We start from the raw sequence: 17,555 nt of genomic DNA on the forward strand, positions 1-17,555 counted from the left end.
GTCTCCCACTTTGCCCATTGCACTGCTGTTCACAAGCGTATTTGAGATTCCTGCCCACTTCTCTTTCTTTCTCCGGAAATGAAGGAACTGACTTCCCAACGTTTCTTGGATGTCCTTTTACTTTAAGGTTAAAAAAAATCCCTTTTCCTCCTGTGCCTTCACATGTGTTCATCTCACAAACATCATCTGAGTACTGCCCAGGTGTCAGGCTGCTTCCAGGCACCAGGAATTCAGAGAAACTAGTCATGCTCCCTGCCTTCAAGGAACTTAGTATCAGCCACAGAGCAGGAGGCTGTAAATTGTGTCATGTGTGATGGTGGGGTCAGGATAGTTGTGTTAAGGTGGTGGTATTTGGAAACTTTCTCCTATTTTTGAATTAAAAAAAAAGTTTTAACAGGAAAAATCTTTTTAAAAATTAAAAAAATAAAACAAAAAATGTTAAACAAAAAACAAAATCAAAGAAATCTCTTCCACTGATTTCTTTTCCTAGAATGTTCATCATGTGGCATGTCTCAGATGGGGAGATATGCACTCATTTTATCGATGGTTTCTAGAGTGCTTGGGGGTGCAAATCTTTTTCCACACGGAATTTCATATATAATAGGTGCCTGCACAAAAAATTTTAAGGTAATGGCTAGCTGTTTTGCTTTATTTATTTAGGGTGTCATAAAGAATCGCTGTCATTAAAATTATTTATGTTTGTCATGGCTGCCAAACGCTCTGTCACATAGCTTGTTTCATATGCATTTAAACTCTCCCATTGTGATTTTCAAATGTGGTCCTTAGGTTTGTGTATTTTTAATCTCTCTATTAATGTTGGGTCAGCTGGCCCTACTGCCCAGGTTGGAAAGCTCTCCTGGCCCCAATATGACCTTTAGATTTCCCCTCTCATTTTTCTGTGTCTGCAGAAAGATACAGTACAAACTGTTGGAGGCTTTTGGCAGCTTCACTAAAGGGCAAGGTTTTTCCTCTATGGAGGATTGGCTTCCCGTGTTAACTGATGTGGTCAGCACTGCTGGGTAAAGACCTTCAGGCCTTTTGTCAGGGTTTCAGAGCCTTCCGCTGAACCCTTCCGCTGAACCCTTCCTCTGGGCTTCCTTCCATGGAAAAGATTCAAGATGAACTCTGGCTGCTCTGGGACAACGACAACAGGCACCGTACCCAGAGCAGCGCCGTTTCAATCTTGGCAGAAAAGACCAAAGACTTTTTTTGAGGGGCAACTAATTAAACGTTTACTTCCGGTTTCTTTTAGTTTATGCCTCCTCTGTGCCCCTGTTGACACTTCGCACGTGCTCTATTATGTCATTTATCACATTGTGTCGTCTTCTTATTTTTTAGTTTGGCTCGCCCATGAATCTTACTCATAGACCCTCAGTTCATGAAGGATGCGAAAATCTGACCCATTTCTCTTCGTGCTCCTGGCACCTACTGGAGCACCTGCACATACAGTGGGGTCTAAAATGTTGATTTGAAGGGAACCGAGGGATCATTTTATTGATTTTTAAGACTGGGTCCTCCCTTCCCTTCCCTTCCCTTCCCTTCCCTTCCCTTCCCTTCCTTCCTTCCTTCTTTCCTTCCTTTTCTTTCTTTCTTCCTTCTCTTTCTTTCTCTTTCTTTCTTTCTTTCTTTCTTCTTTCTTTTTTTCTTTCTTTCTTTCTTTTCTTTCTTTCTTACTTTTTCTTCCTTCCTTTCTTCCTTTTTCTTTCTTTCTTTCTTTTTCTTTCTTTCTTTCCTCTTTCCTCCCTCCCTCCCTCCCTCCCTTCCTTCCTTTCTTCCTTCCTTCTTTTCTTCTTTCTTTCTTTCATTCAATTTATAGGTATTCATTGCACTTTTCCACTAGGGAATCAGGACTCAGGGTAGAAACTTGGCATTGTTATGTGGGTGACCCAAAGGATCCAGTAAATGGAAAGAATATATATATATATTCTTTGATACCACCTATATCATTCCAAAATCAAGTTCTCCAAACAAAAGAATGCATTTAACCAAATGGAAAGCAAGTGGCAGAGGAGAATTAATGTAACTTACATGTTTGTTGTTTAATTACTTCATGAAGTCATTTCTTCCGGTAGTTATTTATTGGATTCCCACAAACTGTGGGGGTAGAAAGTTGAAAAAATTTTGTACTCATCCTCATGCAACTGTCACATCTGAAATCATTCACTTAGCAAATATTTATTGAGTATCTATTGCTGTTCGAGGTGGTGGGGATACATCAGTCCGCAAAACAGACAAAGCCGTCGACTCTTCTCCGCAATGGGAGTGCAGAATGATGAAGGCGTGAGCAGTGTTGTCACGCCAGACACTTGGCAAATGAACAAAACAAAACACAAACCCTGCAGCAAAAGTCCAAACAAACATTGTGTTGTGGGTTATCTTCCCATTTCGCCCTTTCTTTTAGTTTCTTTCTTTCCCATCTCCCACTCTCTTTCTTCCTGGGAGTTGAAAGAGGATGGGGAAAGAGAGTGGAGCTATGAAAAACAAACATCATATTTGGTGAGATTCCTTTGGGAGCCTAGCATTGAAATATAAATAGTTCATACCATGCCTGAATCACCAATCAAGGTTGTGTCTGTCTATATGCATAAGCTGGTTGAAAGGAAAGTTTGAACTCAAACCTTTGTACCCAGTTTTTGTACTCCAGCAGAAGCATTTTCTTCTTTCAGTTTTCCTGAGTATAATTGACATAGAACACTTTATAAGCATAAGATATACAGCATAGTGATTTTATTTACATACATCACGAAGTGATTATTACAGTAAGTTTAGTAAACATCCATTATCTCATATAGGTACAAAATTTAAAAAATATTTTTGTTTTCTTTTCTTGTGATGAGAACCTTTAGGATTTACTCTCTTAACAACTTACATACATAACATACAGCAGTGTTAATTACACTTATCATGTACATTCTTTCCCTAGTACTTATTTATAAGTAGAAGTTTGTATCTTTTCCAGCAGAACCATTTTTGATGGAGTTCAATCACACTTTTTTCCCTTGTGTACATCTGCCATATCTGTATTTTCTGACTTTGCACACCTAGATATCCTTTTACTGATCACCCATTTTATACAGTGCAAGGTGCTAGCCATGAGGGGTATGTCAGAATGCAAGATAGATATAGTCTCAAGCTTTATTGACCTTATAGTCTTATTGGACAAAAACACGAAATAATGAATGAGGTAGCAAATTATTTAACTATTATTGCAATGACAGACTTACAAGCTGCTACAAGAGGGGCCCTCAGAGTAGGGGAAGGTATGGTGCTCAAGGAAGGCTTCTCTAAGGAAGTGATGTTTGAACTGTTTCTCCAGGGTAATGAGGAGTTAGCTAGGTGAAGACAGCCATTGGAGGAGAGAGTGGCAGAGAAGCAGAACATTCCAGCATGTGCAAAGGTCCTGTGGTTGGGAGGACTCTGGCTTCTTAACTGGAAGAAGGTCAGAATGATTATGCACTAAAGATCCAAGAGCTGGAGTAGAGGAATGGAATGATATAGGTTGTATCAGAAGAGGCCAGGCCATGTAGGGGTGAGTAGACTACTCTGGGGAGATCCAGAAAGGGTTTTATTTAGGTAGGAAATAGGCACGATCAGGTTTTTGGTGTTTTTTTTTTTTAGGAGAATTTCCTGGCTGCTAGATGGGGAATGAACTATAGGAGGTAACAGTGGAAGCAGGAAGAAAGGCTAGGATGTTATTGAACTTGTCCAGGTAAGAGATTATAGGGAGTAGGCCAGGAGAGGAAAAAGAATAGTGGATGGATGGGTATTAATAGTGTTTCGGAGGTAGAGTGGAGGCATAGAGTTAGAGGGAAAGGAAGGTGGAGAGAATTCCAGCGTTTTAGCTCAGGCATCTGGGAGGATGGCGGTGCCATGCACCGAAGGGGAGGGTTAATTTGAAAAGGGAAAAGTGATGAGTTTTTTTTTTTTTTAACTTGTTGCTTTGGAGAGGGCTGCAGGTCATCCTGATGGAAATGTCAGGAAAGCAATCTAGAGCTGGGTGGCAGGTGAGCATTCAGGAAGCTTCAGCCTTGAAGATAATACATAAGCTCACTCTGGGAGAGAGAAAAGGGTGGGAAGTGGAGAGGGCCATGGACTGAGCCTTGATTGGTTGATAAAGGGCAAGGATTGAGTTTATTTACCATTATAAGCCCTTCTCTTAGGCCACACTTTTAGAATCAGCACAGATCTGTAAAATGAATGAAAAAATGAGTGAATGATTGAATAAATGAATTTAATAGTGTTTTCAAACCGGTTTGTATTAAGAGAGTAGTTTATATTTTTGCTTGGTCTCATAGAGAGGGGGAAAATTCCTTTGCTTCCACCTAATATATTATAGTTCTAAAAACCCCTTCACAAATATTTTTATCTTTGACTGCTTTTCCTGGGTTCCATATTTTAAGGACACTGATAAACAGTTAAAAGGAAGATGATGAGGGGAGGTGCAGGTTCCTGGAAATTGTTCACTAAGAATATTAATGGAAGGATAAGTGTGTGTGTTTCTGGGTGTAGAGAAAAATGGGGAAGGGAGAGGATTTGATGTCTTGTTACATACAGTTATTTGAAGGGTTTCCATGCGGAATGTGGAGCAAATATGTTCCCAGTTGCTCTAGAATCTACGGAAAGAGGTAGAGCCCAGGGGAGATAGAGTCTGGCTCCAAGATGTATAAGGAAAAGCAATGAGTGGACTCGTCAGGTGAAGAGTTCTTTGTCATTGGAGAACCATCAGGCAGAATTCGCGTATGTCACAGAGGCTCCAGCAGGGGTTCTTGAACTGGGTATGTGGGTGTGTGTGAACTTTCTTGTCCCTCAGATTCTGTGAGGTTATTAGGACTTCTGGCAATAGTCTCATGACATAGGTAAGGCACTGCTTCAGCTGTCTGAACTAGTATCACGTGGTACCCTCCCCAAATTCTAGAGCAGTAGCCATAAGATTTCAAGAAGTATTCCAGAGGTTAGTTAATGCCCTTGCCTGTTAGAACTCTGTGCAGTTGTGATTCTCTTTGGATCTACTGTGGTCTCACTTAAGATGGCTGAAATGATTGATCACCACCCTTCAGGGACTCACATATTTTCGGCTCTGCAAAATGTCTGCAAATTGCGTCCTGACTGGTGCAAGCAAGGAGAGTCCTCCCCATCTCCAAGCGTGTTGTTTCTTCCAGCCCTGGTGATGCAGGACCTGTGACTTACTGGCTTCCCTGATTTGGGTTTCAGTTTTGTTATGACTACATGCACGTCTTTGGACAAGTCTACATTCTTTCATCTTCAAATTCTTCATCTTTAAAGACATGTCGCCGCTGCTGCTGGTGGTATCCACTTCCTTAGAGTTGAGAGCGGGTCTCCCTTCTGAGAGAAGACTTAAGAGAAATTGCTCCATAGTATCTCCTCCACTTGTCCGTGAGCCTCTTGCTGTCAAGGGTCACCCATCCTTTTCTTTCCAGCATCTAGCACAGGGTGTGGCTCGGAGCAGACCAGAGAGGCTTGCTAAATGATGCAGCACCTGTATGTCTGTGAGTGCATCTCAGAGAAAGAGTGCCCAGGGAAAGGATGCCCAAAGACAATGGAAGAAGGGTGCCAAATGTAGTCTTTGATTCCGGAGAGATCTAAGTTTGAATCCTAGCTTTGCCACTTCCTACCTCGGTGACCTCCAAGTTGCTTAAGCTCACTGAGCCCTTCTGTCCTCATGGGGAACAATGGGTGATCACATCTTCAATGTCAATGAGTTTCTGAAATGACTAGATGAGTTCATTATGTGAAAACACCTCGCCCATTGCTAGAAACATCCTGGCCGCTCCATAAACACTAGTTGCCATTGTTACTGTCTTTAAGGTGACCCCTGTGCTGTCAGTTTTACCTGTCACCTTTGCTTTCACAGAGGTGGCTGGATGTCCTAGAAACTGAAACGAGATTAAACTCTGAGTTGAGTCTAAACCTGCTAAACTATCCCCCAAATTATAGCAACAACAATTCTCTCCTAGAGTGGTGCTGTCTCTCCAACAGAAGATTTGGAAGTTCTGTTAGAGATGGGAGTACTTTGTGTGTGTGTTTTCTTGTCTCCATCTGATTTCTGTTAGCCTGAGACTCATACTGATTTTCAAGGCAAGGCGAGGTAGAGTGGACTGACATCCCTGGGTTTTCCTTGCTGGAAGAGTAGGCTCTTGTCCCTGGTTTATGATGAGTATCCAAAGTAATGGATGGAGCGGTGTTGGCCAGAAGGAGAAAAGAACTGGCTAGATCACAGACCCGAATGACCCCAGGGATTCCAGCCAAAACCAGGGAGTAATCTTTCTTGGAACCCCAACATCTGCTATGACTCAGAAAGCTTCCTGGTCATTTGAGCCAACTTAATTAATTAGACCATTCCCTTTTATAGCTCTTGGAGCTTTTAATCCTCTGAGACAGAGATCAGCTCTGAGTTGCTTAACTTATTCATGCTTCTTTTGTATGCTTCTTCATGTGGTAGCTTTTAGTTTCTCTTCTCTCTAAGGTATGCCCTTGTGTTGGATCCTCCAGAAAGCAGAGGCTGAGCTGGAGGGAGTCAGGAGTGCAAGAGGTTTCTAGGGAGTGGGGACAGAGAGCAGAGATGCTTGTGGAAAATAAAGCGAGGGAGAGAGGAAGCAGGATCGGGCAAGTGACAGCCTCAGACTGCAGTGCACAGATCGCGCACTGGGGGAATCCCACACTAGGCAGAAATGGCCAGGCCCTGCTACCCCCACCACACTCAGTCACTAGCTGGGGACTGCCTGGGAAGAGCACGGCCGAGGCTCCAAAGCTGAACCAGATCCTGAAGGCACTGTAGTTGGAGGCTGTCAGTGAGCTGTGCTCTTGGTGGCTGAACGATACGTTCTTTCTTGAAGGCAGATTCCATGGAGTGGTACTTTCTGGAAACCAGCACGTCTGTGATGGCTAAACTCAAATGATTAGGGAGACTGGCTGAGTGCCTTCAGCTGGGCTGTGCAAGTCATTTCCTTCCACAGGTATTCTGGATGTTGGTCACTCTGTTTCACAACCTACATTGCAGTAAGATGAATCCAGTAGGGAACATCCCTTCAAAGAACAGAGAGCCTTGCAGATGAAGTGAGAACTGTGGACATACAGCCATTTCAAGAGGTATAAATGGACAAGGGCCTTCTGAGAGGGGCAGAGAAGATCATCATTATAATGATGGCTATCATTTATTGAATCCTCATGATGAGCCAGATGATTTCTACATGACATCCTATTTCATTAGTAGATGTGAGCATCATTATTCCCATTTCACATATGAGGAAATGGAGGTGCAGAGAGGAGAAGAGACTCTGCTGACAACACACAACCAGTAGAAATGCTCCTCTCCATCTCCGCTGTCCCCTCTGTGCCCAGCGCTCAGCATCTCTTGCCAGGACAACAGCAGGTCCTCAGACATGCATCTCAGCTCCTCTCTCAAACCTCTTCTCACCACAGAAGCCTATGCAGCCTTTCCAAATGCAATCCGTGTCTCCCCTCCTGCTTCAGCCCCTTTGCTGGCTTCCTTTACTATGATGATTGGAATAAAAATGGTCTCTCTGGTCTTCAAGGCACTGCTTGGCTGACCTCAGCTACTTTCCCATCTCTCATCTGCCCCCTGACTCCCTGCACAATTCCCCTGGGCTTTCTTGCAGTTCCCCTCAGGTTCCCCTGCTCCTTCCTGGCACTGGCCCTTTTCATGTGCCGTTCCTTCTACTGTTATTCCTGGACCAGTAAGTTATTTTCGTGTGGTTAAATAGCACTTGGTGGTGTTCCATTTACTTTTGCGATCATTTGACTAGCTCCTGTCTCTTTGACTCTAAGCTCCGTAAGGGAAGAGAACTATCCATGTGTCCTCACCATTGTACCGTCGGCACCCAGGGTAGTGCCTCACCCATAGTTGATGCTCAAGAACTTTGTTGAAAGAGCAAATGATCTGGTGCTGGTGTTTTGAACTGAGAACGTTCTGACTTCACTGCCATGGGAAAGCAGAGTTCCTTCTAACTGGTGGTGGTGAAGGGTCCTGATGGCATTCTGGAGGAAGTAGCATTGAAAAAGTCTTTTCTAGCCTTTGAAGCAAGTTGACTTCTATTCTGTCTCTTGGCCCCCAGTAAACAAGCCAGGAAATCAGAACCTTAGCGATAGCAGGACTGGGTGGCAGAGTACTGAACAGATCTCTTCTGACCCGTCCTGCTCTTGGAAGAAAGCGTCTCCAGGTAGTATCAGCCGTGAGACAGAGCACCTACTTCCACATTTTTTTCTGAGTCAGGGGAGCACTGGTTAGCTGAGGAGGGGAGCAGGAGGGAGGCAGAACAACATCCTGTTTCCTTTTTTGAGTGAGCTGTTTCCCCTGGTGCTGAATCTAGGCACTCCGGAGACAGGCCCCAGAATTTGGAGCTCTGGTGATTTGCATTTAATTACTGAGAAGAATGTTTCTCTCCTTTAAAATTGCAATGCTGCTTGCAACATCAAAAGAAGGTCCTGTTGGAATGAAAACACCAAAAGCTTTAGAGTAAGTATCTTTTATACTGAATATGTGGAGTCATCTCAAAATAGGTAGTTGATTTCCATAATGGTTTTGCAATTACTCTTAATGACGCCCTTTGTAAGTCTTTAAGGTCAAGGAGGGATTCTTTGGTCAGGTGCAGAAGGCATGGAGAATTTTAGAAGCTTCTTTGATCCAGAATTCCCGTAGATGGGGGAGTTTAAGAATGAAAGTGCAGGAGGCCCCCAGGCAGCTTGAGGATCTGATCACGTTTATCGGCCATCTCCCATCTCCACTGACTCCCCACAGAATCCAGGATCTTCCCACAGCAGCAGACTTGGTCAAGGTCCCTTTCTAGTCCCCGTGTTTCAGAAAGATTTCATGGACCAGAAGGAAGGGCAAAAATTAGTTCTGCCAGCCCCTTTATTGGAAGCAGTATTCCAGTTTGTCTAGAGGTACTGTTCCTCCCCGGATGCCTCATAGATTTGGTCCCGGAAGGATGCGTTCTCCAAGACGCCAAGACGATTTCGCAGGGAAGAGGCTGGAGTCCTCCTCTTCTAAGGTTTCGTTAACTTCAAATATTTCCTCTACGATTATTTGTTTAATGTGTGTTTTAAATCACTCGCTTTTAAATTTAAGTACATTTGTTTTAAAAAAGCAACTTGGCATTGGAACCATAAATGGAAAACCAGTATCACTTCCCACAAATAGAAAGTAAGTGCAAAAGTAAATACAACAAAGACCAAACAGTGCTTTTTATTTCTAGCTGGAGACTGCTGCCTGCCTAAGGCTCTGAGCTCGAAGTCTGATCTCTGTTAAAAAGGGAAATTAGCAAGTGTTGTAGGGTGTTTGGGACTTTTTCCTTGACGTTTTCAGAAGAGTTGAAACACTTGAAAGGGGGTGGCTTTCTCACCATGTGATTTGATGTTGTTTAATTCCGTGTCCTTGTACTACCTAAAAACCATCACAGTTAACACCACTGTTACAGCCTCAAGCTTGGGAAAGAGTTCTAGCCATTTCCAGTAGATGCCTTTGAGTTGGTTAGTTTTGTAGATTGGTTCTTTGTTTTCAGGCTCCGGGGATCTGGCATGAGGGTGACGTAGGAGAGAGATGACTTTCAGGGAGTTAGTGGTGGTTGTAGCAGGGCCATGCATGGGGTGCTGACCTGCAGGGGAAGTTAAAGAGCTGGGGTATCTGGCAAGGGTGGGAGGACATCAGGCATGGGCTGGAATAGTGGAGGTAAAACCCATGACTTCACTGTAATTCCTGGACTTTGTCTTTTCAGGGACACTTGGGAAAGGTGATCTCTTGGGCTTGACATCTACACTGCTTTAAAACTCTTCTGAGGTCCTTTCTCTCTTTTCATTGGGTCTAGACCTTTGCTGTTCAAAGTGAGGTCTGCAGACCAGTAGCATTGACATCACTCTGAAGCTTGTAAGAAATGCAGAATCCGGGGGGGGGGGCCCCACTCAAGACCCCTGAATCATAATCTGTATTTTAACACTATTCATAGGTGATTTGTATACATATTAAAATTGAGGTTGCATATCCATGATCATGGCAACATTATTTACAATAGCCAAGAGGTAGAAGCAAACCAAGGGTCCATCCATGGATGAATGGATAAACAAAATGTGGTCTATACAGACAATGGAATATTATTCAGCCTTAAAAAGGAAGGAAATTCTGTCACATGCTACAACTTACTTGAGGATATTATGTTAAGTGAAATAATCCAATCACAAAAAGGCAGATACTGTATGGTATCACATGTATGAGGTATCAAAAGTCATCAAGTTCATAGAAACAGAATGTGGAATGGTGGTTGCCGGGGGCCACAGGGAAGGGGAGATGGGGAGTTGTTTAACAGTTACAGAGTTTCAGTTCTGCCAGATGAAAATGGAGGTCCATTGCAACAACCATGTAAATATACTTAACACTCCTGAACTGTACATTTAAAAGTGGTTAAGATAGTAAATTTTATGTTATGTGTGTGTGTGTTTTAAACCATATTTTGATTGTGGTAAAAAGGAAAAAGGAAAAGAAGGACATGATTAGTCACCTTAAAATGATTGAGAAGCAGTGTAGATTGTGGTCCTCAAATTTTCATGGACACAATGACCCCCTTGCAGGCTTGTTAAAACACAGTTGCTGGCCTTCCTTCCAAGTACCTGATCCATTATGTCTGGATGAGGCCCAAGGGTTTCTGTTTCTAACAAGTTCCCAGGTGATGCTGCTGTTGGCTGGGGACTGTATCGTGAGCCATACTGCATTAGACCCTTTACCTTGGTGCCTACTAGTCCAGAGAACGTCAGAATGTGATCATCCTCTAAGACCCAGAGGAGTTCTCAATCCAGGAAGCACAGTCGAGTCACACAAGTGCCTTAAACAAGAAAAATAAAAACAAATACATGGACGCCTGGGCTCCCTACCCAGTAAATCTGATTTTATCAGAGTGAGATGGGACCTGGACCCATATATATTTTTTAAACTCTTTATTTTGTTATAAGTCAAGTTTACAGAAAAGCTGAAAGAATAGTAGAAAGAACTCCTATATACCCTTTACTCAGATTCACCAATTGTTTGCATTTTGCCCTATTTCCTTTACAACTGTTTGGCAGGAATATCACTGAAGTGATGCCGTGTCCTTCTCCGGACATCACACCAGGAGGCAGGTGATGCCGACTGGTCCCGACACTGGTGATGTTCACTTTGATTACTTGGTTAAGGTATTTGCAGTCTCTTCTGTAAAGTTACTGTTTCCCTCTTTGTAACTAATATGTAGTTTGTAGGGAGGTACGTTGAGACTATGTAAGCATCCTGCTCCTCATCATGTTTTTGCTCACGAGCTTTAGCATCCATTCATGTTTTCTATTGTTCCTTCTCTATTATCTCTTCTCTTTATTAGTTGGTGTTGTGCTATAAAGAAGAGTGTTTCTTATTCCTTTATTTGTTTATACCAGTATGGACTCCTGATTCTCAAGTTTCTCAAAGGGCTGTAATCCACTATTGTCATAATTTATTTTTGTGCTTAAATTGTCCCAGATTTGGCCAAGCAGTGCCTCTTCAAACAGGGTCTTATGTTCTTTGAACATCCTCTTGTCTTAGTCAGCTCGAGTGGCCATAACACACCACCAGAGACTGGGTGGCTTAAACCATGGAAATTAATTTCCTTACAATTCTGGAGGCTGGATGTCCGAGGCCAGGGTGCCGGCATGGTTGAGTTCTTTCTTCCTGGCTTGCAGCTGGTGCCTTCATGCTAGGTGCTCACACGGCTTTTCCCCAGTCCATGTGCCTAGACTGGAGCAGGGCGGACAGAAAGAGAGAGAGATTCCTCTTCTCAGAAGGTGACCGATTCTATCAGATTAGGGTCCCACCCTTATGAGGTCATTTAACCTTACCTCCCAAAAGCCCTACCTCCAAATACAGTCACACTGGGGGTTAGGGCTTCAGCATATGAATTGTGGAGTGGACATTCAGTCCATTGCATTCCCCATAGGTTTTTGCACACATCCTTACTTGCTGGAACAAAATATTCCAGGCTCATCTTGCACTTTCCTTGTGTCAACCCTGGAGTCAGCCATCCACCGTGTCTGCAAGGGCCTGGGCTTCTTTTTAAAAATATGCTCCCTACATGGGAAGAATTTGCAGCCAGAACAGAGAACCACGGTTCTACACCAGCCCCCTCACACACGTTCACGTCCTACAGATGAGGACACTGAGACTCAGAGGTCCGAGTGACTTATTCAAAGTCACACAACAGGTGAGCAGCAGAACAGAAACTGAACCTCCTGACTCTCAGTTCTGTGCTTTTTAAAACCCAAACCCTGCTGTCCTCTGATGGGTCCATGGGTAAGTGTCACATTGTTTCAGGGGCATGACTCATTCCACCCCATCACAGGTTAATGTGGCAACCGCTCGGGGGGAGATAGGAGTAAAGAGCAGGACTGGGTCCCTGATTATAATGTACCTGCCCCATCACACTTGTTTGTCACAGTGCTAAGCAGAGCGTAACCTCTTGTTATGGGCTGAATTGTATCCCCCTCCACCCCAGCCTTAAATTCACATGTTGAAATCCTAGTGTCCAGGACCTCAGAATGTGACTGTATTTGGAGGTGGGGTCTTTAAAGATGGAATTAAGTTCAAATGAAGTCATTAGGCTTGGCCCTAATCTAATCATGGCCTTGCTGACTTGGAAGAGAAGATGAGGACATAGATGTGTACAGAGAGAATACCGCATGAGGACAGAACAAGCAGGCAGCCATCTGCAAGGCAAGGAGAGAGGCCTCAGAATAAACCCACCTGGCCGACACGTTGATCTCGGACTTTGAGCCCCCAGGACCGCGAGAAAAGAAATTTCTGTTCTGTAAGCCCCACAGGCCATGGTCCTTTGTGATGGCAGCCTGAGGAAACTAGTACACTGCTTGGTAAAATCTTGAGTTTTCAGATTATTTGACTGACACCTGGGTTTCAGGTCTTGGGACCCGGGACTAGGAAGACAGGAGATTTACGTTTCCAGCACAGCCCATTCCTTAGGTGATGCAGCCGTCCTTCTTTCTGGGCCACGACACTTCTCATTTCTAAAAGGAAAAAAACCAAACTACATGAGCTCTGCATGGATGTTTTGGTCAGAGGGCCCAGGACCATCCCCTCCCTGCAGTCTTGGACCCCCCCCCACCAACCCCAGGTAAAAGCCACATTGTAACAAAGTGTGTTGGTTAGTTATTGCTGTGTGACAAACCACCCTAAAAACAATAATTACTCGTTATCACACACCTATGGGCTGGCTGGAGTTGGCCGATCTTGGTCAGGCAGGCTCCTTGATGTTTCAAGCATGGGGATGGCTGACTTAGCTCCTCTGTGGGCTCTGAAAGCAGACCTGAGTGTGCTTATTCTGTGACTTCAGCTGAGAAGGCAGTGGCCACCTGGGGAGCTTCCTCTTATGATAATTACCAAGGCTTAGGAGAACAAGCAGAAACATGCAAGGTGTCTTAAAGGCTTAGGCTCAGAACTGGTCCACTGTCACTTCTACCTCACTCTATGGACCAAACCAAGGCACACGACCAAATGCCAAGTAAAGAAGGGAAATTAGCCCTGCTTGCTCCTTTAGTGGAAGGAAACACAGCGTCGCATGATGAGGGATATAGTGAGGAGTGAAGAATTGGGCTGAAGATGTAATCTTCCACAAAAGGCTCCCCCACCACTTTTTTTTTGGCTGTTAGGGTATCCCCTAAAATAGCGAGAGAAGGTAGGTCTTAAATATAAAGCTAGTTGAAGCCTTCTAATTATAATATAGTCACTTGAGTTCAGGTGCCAGTGCTATATGACAAATGGAGGGGTACACATGAATTTTAGCTGTGTGCCCAGCCCCTCGCACAAGTCAGGGCTGACCTTAGTGGCCCAGGAAATGGGGAGGCCTGATGAGAAACAGGACACACCTACAACATGCCTCTGATACTTGCAGTCTTCTGACAGAGGGGCTGTTCTCTTCAGAACCAGGCAAGAAAAAAGTCGAGTTTTCTTTGGGACCTGCAGGCTGCTAGAACAACAATATCCAATGCTTACCTGCCTCTTTGACACACATACCCTGCCTGTGGTGGAAAGAAACTGTAACTCTGAGCTCCACTTGCTTTTCTTCCTCTCAGGATTTTGGAAAGGTGGGAGGTGGCATTCTAATTTACTTCTCTTTCCCCCAAACCTTGCTATTTAGTGCCTCTGGGTACAAGAGGTAGAGGGCTTAAGAGAAGGGGTCTGGGGTTATCTGCCTGATTTGAATCCTAGCTCCTTTATACTAACTTGCCGTGGGATCTTGGATCTTGGACAGGTCACTTACCCTCTCTCTGCTCTGGTTTCCTTATCCATAAAAGGGGAATAAAAAAGAACTGACGTCATAGGGTTGTTAGGAGCATTAAATTAGCTAATACATGTCAAGCGCTTGGAACCATGCCTGGCACATGGTAAGCAGTTACTAAGAGTTATTGTGATTGGAAGGTGAAATTATTAAGAGAGAAAAAAACCTCCTGTTGTTAGTACTCCCTTTGGCGCTGGGAAGCTATTATTTTATCAGACAAAGGAGAGTTTCTTCTGTGCTGACTTCCCAGAGATGAGAGAACTCATCAAACTGGTGAAGACACAGCCATCTTCATCCACTGCCGCCTCATCTCCCTGGAGACACAGGGGGCGCTGCTGTCCCCGTGTGGCCTAACCGCTAAAGGCAGGGAGATCTCGCAGGATGGTACCTTTCTGCAGAGATGCTAATTCATTATTCAGCGGAAAGACCCGATTTTCCCTGGACTGTAACAAGACTCCATTTTTAGAACTGAAGAGATTAAAAATGTACACGTGTAACTATTGTGCTGACACTATTGTGTTGTCTGTGTCTTTTTATTTTTTTAACTCTTCCTAAATATTGCTTGGGCATGATTATTCAGAGAGAAAGAGGTTAGAACCTGCCCAACTTCAAATCCCACCCTGATGCCTAAATGCTTCTACCTCTTGTTGAAAGGATTAGGTCGGTGGCACAGCAGGCCGCCTGGATGGATAGACTATTGGGAGAGCAGGTTGGGCTTAGTTACTTTTTTTAGCTTTTTTGATCTATAATCCACAAATTACAAAATTTACTCGTAAATTCAGTTTTTTAAATTAAATATGCAGATTTTTTGCAACCATCACAAGACAATTTTAGAACATTTTTGATCACTTCTACAAAATTCCCTCAAGCCTGTTTGTAGACAGTCATCCATTCCACCCCAGCCCCAGGCACCGCTAACCTGCTCTCTCTATAGATTTGCCTTTTCTGGACTTTTCACATTAATGGGGTCATGCAATGTGTGGTCTCTTGAGCCTGGCTTCATTCACTTAGCATAATGTTTTTGAGCTTAGCCGATGTTGTAGCATGTGTCGATGTTTCATACCTTTCTATTGCCAGATAATATTCCATTGCACGGATATACAGCATGTTTATCCATTTGCCTGCAGATGGGCATTTGAGTTGCTTCCACTTTTTGTCTGTTATAAATAATACTCCTGTGAACATTCATATACAAAAATTTGTGTGGGCACATGTTTTAATTTCTCTCAAGCAGATACTGAAGAATAGGAGCTGCCAAACTGTCTTCCAAAGTGACTGCACCATTTCGCATTTCCATCACAGCCATGCATGAGAGGTTCAGTTTTCCTGTATCTTTGCCAATAATGGTCTTTTTAATTAAGCCACTCTAGTATGTAAGTGATCTGTCATTGTTTTAATTTTCATTTCCTTAATGACTAATGATGTTGAGCACCTCGTCACATGCTTATTTGCCATCTGTAGGTTATCTCTGGCGAAATATCTGTAAAGTCTTTTAACCGTCTTTTTCTTTTTAAAGTTTTACACTCATCTTTTAGTGATTGATAGAGACAAAAATCCATTGAGAGACAAAAGTCAGTAAACGTATAGAAAATTTAAACAAAGTTATCATCAAATGTATCTATTTGAGACATATTACACCTAATAATTGTGGAATAAGCACTCATTTCAAACACAGATGGACCATTCACAACGCTTTTAACCATCTTTTGAGTTGTTTGTTTTCTTACAGAGTTGTAAAAGTTCTTTATATATTCTTTTGTTTGTTTCAGAGAGCATGATTTGTTCTTTTATATATTCTTTATATATATCCTTTATCATATAAATAATTTGAAACTATTTTCTCCCAGTCTGTGGCTTGGCTTTTCATTTTTCTTAATGGCGTATTTTGGAATGCAAAAGCTTTTAATTTTAATGACGTCTATTTTACCCATTTTCCCTTTTATGGCTCATTAAAAAAAAATATGGTGCTATGTCTAAGAGCTCTTTGCCTAACCCAAGATTGTGAAGATTTTCTTAATCTTTTTTTTTCTAAAAGATTATAGTTTCAGCACTTAATGTTTTGAGTTAATATTTGTGTGTGGTTCGAGATAAGAATTTAAGTTCACTTCCTTGCCTATGGATTTAAAAATTTCCCAGCATCGTTGGTCGAAAAGATTATCCTTTCCTTACTGAATTGTCTTGGCGTCTTTGTCAGAAATCGACTGACGGAAATATAAGGGTTTCTTTCAGAACCTTAGTTATGTTCCACTGATCTAGATGTCTGTCCTTGACTTAAAGCCACACTCTCTTGGTGACTGAAGCTTTAAAATGAGTTTGAAATTGGGTAACGTGAGACCTCCAACATTGTTCTCCTATTTCAAAATTATTTTGGCTATTTTATATCCTTTAAATTTACATACACATTTTAGAGTAAGTCTGTCAATGTTTACAAAAACACCCTGCTCCTGGAATGTTAGTGGAGATTGTACTGAATCTAGTGGTCTTCCAATCCATGAATGTGAGATGTCCCCCAGTTTATTTAGATGTTCTCTAATTCTTTTAGAGATTGTTTTGTAGTCTTCAGAGTATAAATCTTGTGCTTCTTTTGTTACATTTACTCCTAAATATTTTATTCCTTTTGATGCTAATGTGAATGGACTTGTTTTCTAAATTTTGTTTCTAGTATTTGTTCATTAGTTCAATTATTATTTGGTGGAATCTTTAGGCTTTTCTACTTATAGGACTATGTCGCCTACGAGAAAAGAAAGTTTTACTTCCTTTCCCATGTGAATTGGATTGCTTTAGTTAATAAACTAATTACTCAAGTCATTTATATTTATTTACTCAATTGCACTGGCTAATCTCTAGTACAGTATTGAGTAGAAATGGTAACTTGCTTTTGTTCCTGGCCTGATGGGGAAAACGTTGTCTTTTTACTGTTGAGTGTGATGTTAGCTGTGGGTTTTCGGCAGAAGCTGTCCATCAGACTGAGGATGTTTCCTTCTCTTCAAAATTCCAATGGCGTTTTTCCACAGAAATAGAAGAAAACAGTCCTAGAGTTCATATGGAGCCACCTTATCCAATTTGAGACCCAAATTTCTGCTGCAGAGAAAAGGAGACTTGCTGGTGCTACAGGGCCTCTTCTGTCTCTTTGGGAGGACGGTGTTCCCTACCTAACTGCCTTTATTTTTTGTGAATGCCTCCCCTTCTGCTCACTTTAATCTTATTTGTTGCAGCTGTTGGAGGCCAGTCCCCCCA

General features: G+C 42.7%; 1 protein-coding gene and 1 long non-coding RNA gene across 6 annotated transcripts in view; one reads left to right on the forward strand and one right to left on the reverse strand.

The window, feature by feature from the left end:
* GRIN2A (glutamate ionotropic receptor NMDA type subunit 2A) overlaps nucleotides 1-17,555 on the forward strand; it is a 420,782-nt gene that overhangs the window by 124,300 nt on the left and 278,927 nt on the right. The window contains exon 1 of one of the 5 annotated variants that reach the window (XM_072942224.1): nucleotides 10,344-10,390. The exons of the other annotated variants lie outside the window; for them this stretch is intronic. Within the exon in view, the coding sequence (XP_072798325.1) occupies nucleotides 10,361-10,390 (30 nt within the window). The 5' untranslated portion in view covers nucleotides 10,344-10,360. Of the gene's footprint in view, nucleotides 1-10,343; nucleotides 10,391-17,555 lie in introns of those variants that run through there. 5 annotated transcript variants of the gene reach the window in all.
* Nucleotides 4,109-4,667, reverse strand: LOC140687029 (uncharacterized). Its single transcript, XR_012061042.1, has 2 exons — nucleotides 4,553-4,667; nucleotides 4,109-4,186 (listed from the first exon to the last, which is right to left on the reverse strand). It is a non-coding gene; the product is annotated as an uncharacterized lncRNA (long non-coding RNA).

This window comes from Vicugna pacos, chromosome 18, assembly GCF_048564905.1.
Source record: "Vicugna pacos chromosome 18, VicPac4, whole genome shotgun sequence".
Classification (NCBI taxonomy): domain Eukaryota; kingdom Metazoa; phylum Chordata; class Mammalia; order Artiodactyla; family Camelidae; genus Vicugna; species Vicugna pacos.